Raw genomic sequence first — 9,744 nt, 5'->3', positions numbered from 1 at the left:
ATAATTGATATCATGATAGGTCAACCAACTTTGATGTAGAATTATTAGTTAAAGTTATATATTTTTAAAATATTTGACATTAATGTTTTAATTATAAATACTCAAATTATTAGTTTGGGATAGAAATTAATCAGGATTTATTATAAACCAAGATCTTTCGAACTCGGTTCTTATAATACTGGCTACATCTTGAATGTTTTCCTTCTTTTCCTTGAATTTTTGTCATCATCTAGATAAACAGAGATTAAATTCTATCTTGGTATAAACACCTTATAAGATGGTGGAAATCTCAATAATAAAAAATTTTTACTTAGTATTATGTGGATCCAAAAAAATTTTGTATGTATTATCATAGGCCCTATATATATATATATATAATATATATATATATATATATATATATTTGGTGCTGGTCAGGAGGTTTTTTGTTTTTGAGGGCACTCGACCGATGGGGTCAACATGCCAAAGGAGAGGTAATTGGGTCAACTTTGGCTATATGATTTTCTTTTTTTCATTTTATTATAAACTTTTGAGCTCATGCCATGCCCTTGACTCAAAATTTAAATTAAAATAAAATTTAAAAACTATGAACATCACCGCATACCTATAAGTACTGTCTCTATAGGTATACAAAATTTCAACTGACAAAATCTCAATATAATATATAAAATGACATATTCTAAACAATTGTAATAACAGAACAACTAACCATTTTTATCTCAATTTTTAACTTTAATTTTACAGTAATCTATACAATTTTATATAATATCATTAAACATTGCTATTCCAAAAATAACCATTTTTACGGACCGGCTCGTCTCTTACACAAATCCTAAAATGTCAAGATCTGATCCTCCAAAATAGTTCCTGAATCTGAAAACCACATGTGAAATTTATGAGCTTTACAGCTCAATAAGTAACGGATACATTTATAAAATAGATCTAAGCCATAATGATATGTAATTTAAATATATCATAAGTATGCAATATCAATCTGATCAAGATTAAAATTTTAAAATTAAAGATATTTGAATACAATCTCATGTCAGTTTACTATAATATAAAAATCAGTAAATAATACAAAAATCAAATATATATATCCAATTTCATAATACTATACTTAAGCATGGATACCCATTTCTTTTTTGCTCTCAGCCCTTATTATGGTGTCATGATTGTCCCTATAGTCAGGATTTCAGAAAAGATCCACGCTTATGCCCGTGGTGGACATCTCAAGTCATGCTTACGTACCATGATGGTTATAGAAGAAAACTGAAGATGTCTCAGGTAGTGGTACTCTGAAGAAATAATAAGTTCAAAACTATTTATATTTAGGAAATGAAGCTTATGAATTATTTTCAATCAAGAAGCCTGCAGAAAAGTTCTGAAAGCTAGATATGTAACAGATAACGATAAACACGACTGAGGCGGTTATACCGTATTCTCTCCACAGATGTAAATAAGGATCATTTTTCTGATATAATTACGTGTTCTTTTTTCTCAATGTCTATGTTCGCTAATTGTTCCTTTGATAATCCATTTTCTTCTGCATCTCTAGATTAAAGTTTGTGCAACAAGATAAGAATGACGAGAATGATGGCCATCGATTATAATGTCGATGCCTTAACATACAAGTAGTCATTCGACATGGAAGTGAAAATACATCACTCAAGCCTCTGTCCAACAGGATTTGTACATAAGAAGACAAAAAATTGCAACTCACCTAGGACACTTGAACACATTTATGTGCAAAGCATAGCCAGGAAGTCTCCTCGTAAGATGAGTAACATATGCTGCTGGCTGCTTTCAGCATCAGTTGTATAGCTACCTTATTTGTACCATCATACCAACTCTTTTAATTACTTTGCCACTATAAGTTCATCCAGGCTATCAGCATCAGTGCTTAGGGGAGGCAGCAATATCTCATCAGCAGCAGTGAAATGGTTACCTCTCGCCGATAGCTCTTAGAATCTGGTATACTTCAAACATTGTTGGCCTCTCCTTAGGAGCAGAGAGTACACAAGCACATGCAACTTTCATAAATTGGAGAAGCTCGCTGTCATGGTCCTTACCAATTAAAGACTTATCGATTGCATCCTGAAGAAGGGAATTACTTGAAAGATATGTGATCCACTCTACCAAACTGCCCTTGAAGCTTTCGGGAGCATTGGACAAATGAGTGGGTCTTTCACCGGTAACCAGTTCCAGCAGAACAACTCCGAAGCTGTAAACATCACCCTTTGGAGTGGCCACCAATGTGCGGGCATATTCAGGGGCCACATAACCGAAGTCACCAAACTCACCATTGACAAAAGTGCTGAGATGGGTATCAATTGGATTCATAAGCCATGCAAGTCCAAAGTCCGATATTTTTGGCTCATCATCCTCATCAAGTAGGATGCATTTAGAACTAATGTTGCGGTGAAGAATGCGAGGATTGCAACTGTGGTGAAGCCATTGCAAGCCTCTTGCTGCTCCAATACTGATCCTCAGCCTTAATGGCCATTCCATGACTTTGTCTATCATATCTGCCTGATGTAGCTGATCATAAAGAGTCCCTTTCGGCATGTGTTTGTATACCAACAGCCGCTCTTTCTTGGCCACACAGTAACCTAAAAGGGGAACCAAATTGGGATGTCTGACACTTCCCAGTGTTGCCATCTCAGATTCGAACTGGCTGGAAGAATGCTGGGAGTCTTGCAACCTCTTGATAGCAAGGAAAGAGCCATCTGGAAGTGTTGCCTTATACATAGTCCCTGTTCTACCTGAACCAATGATGTTATCGTTGCTAAAATCATTGGTTGCTTTCATGAGATCGCTCAATTTCATTTTTGAAACTGAATTTTCAAACATTGAAACCTGCACACCAGAAAACTGTGTCTAAGCTTTGTATGCCTAATACAGAAGAGGAAAAGATAAACCGACTCATCCAGTCGTCTAAAAAACTTAAAGATCAATAGCAAAGTAGATAAAAGAGAGATGAGGTTAGCTTGCCTTGATGCCTTTAGCTCCCTTTATAGTTTTCGCCCGTTTGTTTTCTTCTTCTACATCCTTTTCCTTCTTCTTGACAGGCAACTTCCGTAAGCAGAAGTATATAACAACTCCAACAACTGTAATTGTTAAAAATACCACAGCACCACTAGCAGAGCCAATGATCACCGCAGTATAACTCTTCTTTGAAGATGTGCAATCATTCAGAGGCGTCCCGCAAAGTCCTGGATTATTTGCAAAATTTGCAGCTGAAAAGGAAGTATGAAATGCAGGGATTTGTCCTGATAACATATTATCAGCAACATTGAGAGATGTCAGTCGACTGAGAGTTGTCAGTTGCCCAGGGATCTGTCCAGACAACCGATTATGCTGCAGACTAAGAACATTCAGATACGAGCAGTTAGAGAGGTTTGCTGGAATTTCGCCTGTGAAATGATTGAACGAGAGATCGAGGCTTGTGATATAAGGTATCTTTCTTGAGATGTCAGCAGGGATGGACCCAGAAAGGCTGTTGCTTGAGAGATCCAACCCAGTCAAGCTTGTACAATTCTCAAGTCCCGATGGAAATGGGCCTTCAAGGCCCATGTTTGACAGGTGCAGGTTAAGGACCCGGTTTTCATCAGGATGCCAGCATTCAACACCATGAAACATGCATATGGCCCCTTCTGTTTTGTTGCTGAAATTCCATGAAGACTTTAAGCTGTCCAAAGGGTCACGCAGTGACAGTTGTATCTTTCTTAAGCATTCAATATCGGTCTGAGTGCCATAACATATGTTAGTAATTGAGCACCAGAAGATGGTCTGAAGTAAAGTAGCACAAACACTTCTGTGCATAGCCATACACATGCAATACCAACTGCAACTGTGGGTGCAATGTACTGGGAATTCACTCTGGCTTATACAGCTAACTGTTATTCATTTCCAAGATACAGCGGCACCTACCTGAAAATATGATCCTGAGTTAACTTAAAACTTGTAACATGCACAAGGAGTTCTCTTGCCAAGTGATGAAAGGAATTTAAAATTCAGAAAACGGCAATTCCTAATATGTAAAAACAGTTAAAAAGTATAAAAATTTCTAGAAATAAATTCAGTTCGCATTTGTCTCCTCTTTATCTAGCAAAACAACAAAATATATGAGAACAAAGAATGCAAATTCAAAAGCAGCAAGGCAAAGAAAACAATTGTGGAACAAGAAAACAGATGCACAGTTTCATCCTACAGATGCTCGATACCTCAAAGAATTTTCAATGGCTCTAATTGAGACAATGAAGAGATAAATTAATACTTCATATTTTGAGTTTAGTTAAAAAAGCAACGCATGAAAAAAAAATTGTAATGAAAAGCACCAACAGTTTCCCAAAATGAGAAGCAAATACAGACACAAGCTTTATAGTTACAGTTTACAATCTCCAAAACCATTATCAAGAGACCAAACTTATGTTCTACAATGTTAAAGATAAATCATATCAAATGAATCGATTATGCAAAGACAAAGTGAACTCTACCTTCACTTCTCAAATCGCACCAATATTTGATAATGTTCAGGACAAAGCAGAGGTTTCACAAGAAAATGAGTAATTTGATCACTAGAGTAGGATTAGTGCCACCAAGAGCTCATGGTAGCTCCAACATTTTAACAACTTCAACAAGATTTAAGCAATCACCAATGAAAAGGGGCACAACACGAATAAGATAACAGCAATTAAAGAAGTAGTATGCAATTTGTGAACGTCATAAATCTACATCTTTAAAACTAAAACTAAGATCAATCAGTCTTACCAACTAAACCTTGGCAAGATCCAAACACACCCAATAGTACAGCTAAACTTCAACAAATGAGTTTTTTTAAAAACATGTGAAGCTGAACTACCAAAGCACCGAACAACTCCACCCAAGACTTCCCCCCCAAAGACATGCTACAATCCAAGCCATCAAAGCAATCATCCAGAACTTAAGATACTGCAGCCAAAAATGACTTCATCTTAGAATCAATTCTATGCCTGTGAAAGCCATAGGTTTCAAGGACCCAAAACATTCACAAGGAAATTGGGGGAAACGAGTCCCTTACCAAACGCAGGCCAGTTCAAGAATTAATCTACACTTTGCAAAACACGCACATCAGGCTCCTCTCTTTTTATAAAAAAAATAAGGACACATCATGCTCCTCTCGACAACCACACCAAGTAGCAAAAAAACTTACATAAAAAAGCTAAAGTTACAGCACATCATGCAACCGTCGATCTGGAAAGTAACGGTCGATCTGTTCTCCCGCATGGAGAATTCAATGCGTTCCATTGGATAAGATTCCTGTTCCGCGTGGAACTTTGGTCAAAGTCACGATGTCCGGCTTCCACCCGTTGGCATCTTTCATTGTTGTGGGTTGATCCAGTACTTTTCTAAAACAACACACAGCGTTAAATCCAATGGTCGCTGGCGAGTCTTTTACCTAAATAATTTAAAAAAAAATTATTTATAAAAATAATATTATTTTAATTTATTTATCAAACTGATACAAATCTATAAAATTCATTCAAAATGACGTTTTATAGTATCCACATCACCGTTCTTTTTCACTCTTTTTCATATAGACGAGAAAAAAAATTAAATTAAATTTTTTTATATATTTTTTTTTAATTTTTTAAAATATTTTTTTGAGATATTTTTTTTAAAAAATTAATTTGAAAATGAGAAAGTAATTTGAAATGATGTTTTTTATTTGAATTAAAATTAAGTTTTTTATTTTTTTTAAATTTAAAATTATAATTTTTATTTTTTTCTTATTTTTTTCTCATTTTTTATGATATTTTTTTAAAAAATTAATTAAAAAAAAGATTGTAATTTGAAATGATGATTTTTATTTGAATTAAAATTAAAATTTTTATTTTTTTTAAATTTAAAATTATAATTTTTATTTTTTTTAAAATTTTTTTATTATATTTTTTATTTTTTATACTAATTTTTTTAGATATTTTTTTAAAAAATAATTTGAAATGGAGATACTAATTTGAAATGATGATTTTTATTTGAATCAAAATTATAATTTTTATTTTTTAAAAAATTTAAAATTATAATTTTTTATTTATTTTATTTTATTTTTATTTTTTTAAAAAAATTAATAATTAAATTCGTCATTTGAAATGGTGTTTTTGAAAATGTCATTTGAAACGATGGATTTATTTTTTTTTCATCGTCCACGTGAAAAAAAAGTGAAAAAGAGACGGTGATGTAGACACTATAAAACATCATTTTGAACGGTGTTTTATAGAATTTATATTAGTTTGATAAGTAAATTAAAAATTATATTATTTTTATATATAATTTTTTAAAAAAGATTATTTAGATAAAATATTCAAACGTAAGCCCACTGCCACGCGTCAGTCGGACGGCACTCATTGCGGTCATCGTTCGGACGTGAGCGCGGAAGCTGTGGCCGGGAATTGATGTTATTGTCAAATGCACTCGTAGAAAATTCTATGACGTCTTTTAGATCTTCCGTTGAAGGCCGGACTTAGCGGATCTGACGCCGTAGAGTTGATGGATCGCGTAGTATTTTGTATGCGAACGGATGTAGGAAAAGGAACATGGACTGGGGGACGACTTCTATGCGTTCTAATGGTCACAGTTCTCGTGATGGGGCCCATGTTATGTCCTGATGTCTGACTTGACTTAAAAGCCCGGCAAGACCGGGAGGGAAGCTGAGGAACGCTGCTCATGCCGTGTTTGGGTGGATTGGTACCAGATTCTTTTAATACCACAGTGCCCAAAGGAAGAGAAAAATAAAATATTAAAAAATAAATTAATTAAGAGCTGTGTTTTTTTGGGGTAAAGAATTAAGAGCTGCGTTTGATCCCTTGTCGACCGAAACGTTTAAAAATTAAAATAAGAACCGAAATATGGTTATATCCTTCAAATATTTGATTAATGAATAAAAATATAATTAAAATTTAAATAAAATTAAAATAATAAAAAATAGAGATTGTATTTTGAGAAACTGAAATATTCTCGTCCTCCTTTGAATTGCAATGTGAATGGAACCCTTTGAATCAAATAGTTGAATTAGGATCATTTATTTTTATTTTTATTTTAAAATCCAATTTATCCCAACTAAATATGTCCTGAAAATTAAAAAATTAAGAATGCTGAATCAGATCATGGATGCATGAAATTTAGAATTAGGAATATGAGTTTGGTGACTCTCTCTTTCTATCTAATTTATTTTTTTATTTTAGGATCCAGATGGTTAGATCTAAAATCTCATATAAACTATGAGTTTGGATTAATACAATTATTCAAACCAGATTTGGCTAAGTTACATTACACATTCAGATTGGTCTACACATTTATGTAAATGTAGCGCAGTTAAGTTTAATTTAAATGATTGTATTGATTCAATTTTTTTTTTCATAAGATTTTAAATCCAATAATCTAAACAAATTTTTAATTATATTTTTTGTAATCGTATGCATTGCCCATATCTTTCACTCAATCAATTTCATTTAAAAAAAGTTTTCTATTGCCACGTGCGACCAAAGGATTTGTTGGACTATAGTGGCAAACACCGTGCCAGCATCAAGATTTCTTCTTGATCAAAAGAATTGTTTATATTTCATAGGGTTCGGATCCTATAAACTTTGGTCAATCTGATGGTCCTGTTTCGTAGTTATGGCCACCTATAGCCGGAAAGTATTAAGAGATAGTTGTGATGCATTGGTGCTCATGTGATAATAGCGGCTTTTGCAACACATGAGGGCAGATGCACACACAATACACACACGACTGTAATTAAAAAAACAAAACCGCCAAGTTGCACCTTCAAGCTTTATGATATCAGAAAATTTTCGTTTTAATCTATATTAATTGTGCCAACTAATTATAATTGTTATCATGATAGATCAACCAACTTTGATGTAGAATTATTAGTTAAAGTTATATATTTTTAAAATATTTAATATTAATGTTTTAATATTAATGTTTGGGATATAAATTAATCAGGATTTATTATAAACCAAGATCTTCAAAACTCGGTTCTTATAATACTAGCTACATCTTGAATGTTTTCTTTCTTTTCCTTGAATGTTTGTCATCATCATCTAGATAAACAGAGATTAAATTCTATCTTCGTATTAAACACCTTATAAGATGGTGGAAATCTCAATAATAAAAAACCTTTACTTAGTATTATGTGGATCCAAAAAAAAATTGTATGCATTATCATAGCCCATATATATATATATATATATATATATATATATATATATTTCATGGTCAAGGAGGTTTTTTGTTTTTTGAGGTCGAGGGTGGGATCAACATGCCAAAAAGGAGTGGTAATTGGGTCAAGTCTAGCCCACATGATTTTTTCTTCTCTCATTTTATTATAAATTTTTAAACTTATGTCATGCCCCCAACTCAAAATTTAAATTAAAATAAAATTTGAAAAATATGAATAGCCACAGCATACTTGCAGAGTACTGTCCCTATAGACATGCAAAGCATCCAACATGACAAAATCTCAATATAATGTCCAAAATGATATACTCTAAACAGTTGTAATAACAGAATAACTAATCATTTTCTATCTCAATTTTTAACTTTAACTTTACAGTAATCCATACTGATTTTATACAACATCATTAAGCATAATTATTGCAAAAATAATCATCTTTTACAGACCAACCTCGTCTCTATATATAAATCCCAAAATGCGAAGATCTGATCATCAAAAATAATCCCTGAATCTGAAAACCACATGTGAAAGTTTATAAACTTTACGGCCCTATAAGTAACAGATATATCTATAAAATAGATCTAAGTTATAATGATATGTAATTCAAATATGTCATAAGTATGCAATATCAATCTAATCAAGATTAAAATTTTGAAATTAAAGATATCTGAATACAGTCTTATGTTAGCTTTACTATAATATAGAAATTCGTAAACAGTACAAAAATCAAATATATATATCAAGTTTTCTAACATTATACTTAAACATAGATATCTATTCCTTTTTTGCTCTTAACCTTTACTGTGGTGCCACGATTGCCTCTGTATTAAGAGATATCAGAAAAGATCAATATTTATGTCCTTTGATGGTATCTTAAGTCCCCACTTATGTCCCATGATAGACATCTCAAGTCTGGATATCATACATAATAGACCGAGAGTCAGATGATATATATATCAATAATTATATATAAGTCAAAAAAAAAAAAATTCGATATGCCTTTTATGTGGCTTCAATACAACTTGATACAGCTATGATACATATATTCCAATAGGTTATAATCATAATTTATCAAATTTGATCTGATCACAGTATGTAAAGTCATTCAATTCAACTCATCAACCTTAATTTAATAATCAATGCTTCATAGTATATATATTTTTAAAAATAATTAAATCAAAAATCGATTAAAGTGATTCACATCATGTCAAGAAGGTGATACACAGTAATTTCACACACAATTGCTTACATATACAATAATCTGTATCATTACAGATGAATAAAATGATTATCACTTGATTCAGATAGATCATAATAAAATATAAATTTCATTTATCATAATTTTATCATATCATAGGGATGATATATAACAATATCATACATAATTAAATCTGAATGTCTCTATAATAATTAATATCATTGTAACTGAATATGATGATTTTCATTTGATTCAAGTTGATTATGATGACATATCAAAGATACTTACAATAATCGGTATCATATCAAAAGATAACATAAAGATCTAT

At 32.1% G+C, this 9,744-nt stretch overlaps 1 protein-coding gene across 1 annotated transcript; it reads right to left on the bottom strand.

The window, feature by feature from the left end:
• Positions 1–1,571: 1,571 nt before the first annotated feature.
• LOC140851727 (probably inactive leucine-rich repeat receptor-like protein kinase At5g48380) lies at positions 1,572–4,012 on the bottom strand. The gene is given in 3 exon segments (XM_073243809.1): positions 1,572–1,949; positions 1,951–2,859; positions 2,995–4,012. Coding segments are annotated over 3 exon segments (1,842 nt in total). The 5' UTR covers positions 3,838–4,012; the 3' UTR covers positions 1,572–1,859.
• Positions 4,013–9,744: the final 5,732 nt, after the last annotated feature.

The sequence above is a fragment of the Elaeis guineensis genome, chromosome 9 (assembly GCF_000442705.2).
Source record: "Elaeis guineensis isolate ETL-2024a chromosome 9, EG11, whole genome shotgun sequence".
Taxonomy (NCBI): domain Eukaryota; kingdom Viridiplantae; phylum Streptophyta; class Magnoliopsida; order Arecales; family Arecaceae; genus Elaeis; species Elaeis guineensis.
Note: the sequence above shows the minus strand (reverse complement) of the source record. Positions and strands in the feature narration are given on the sequence as shown.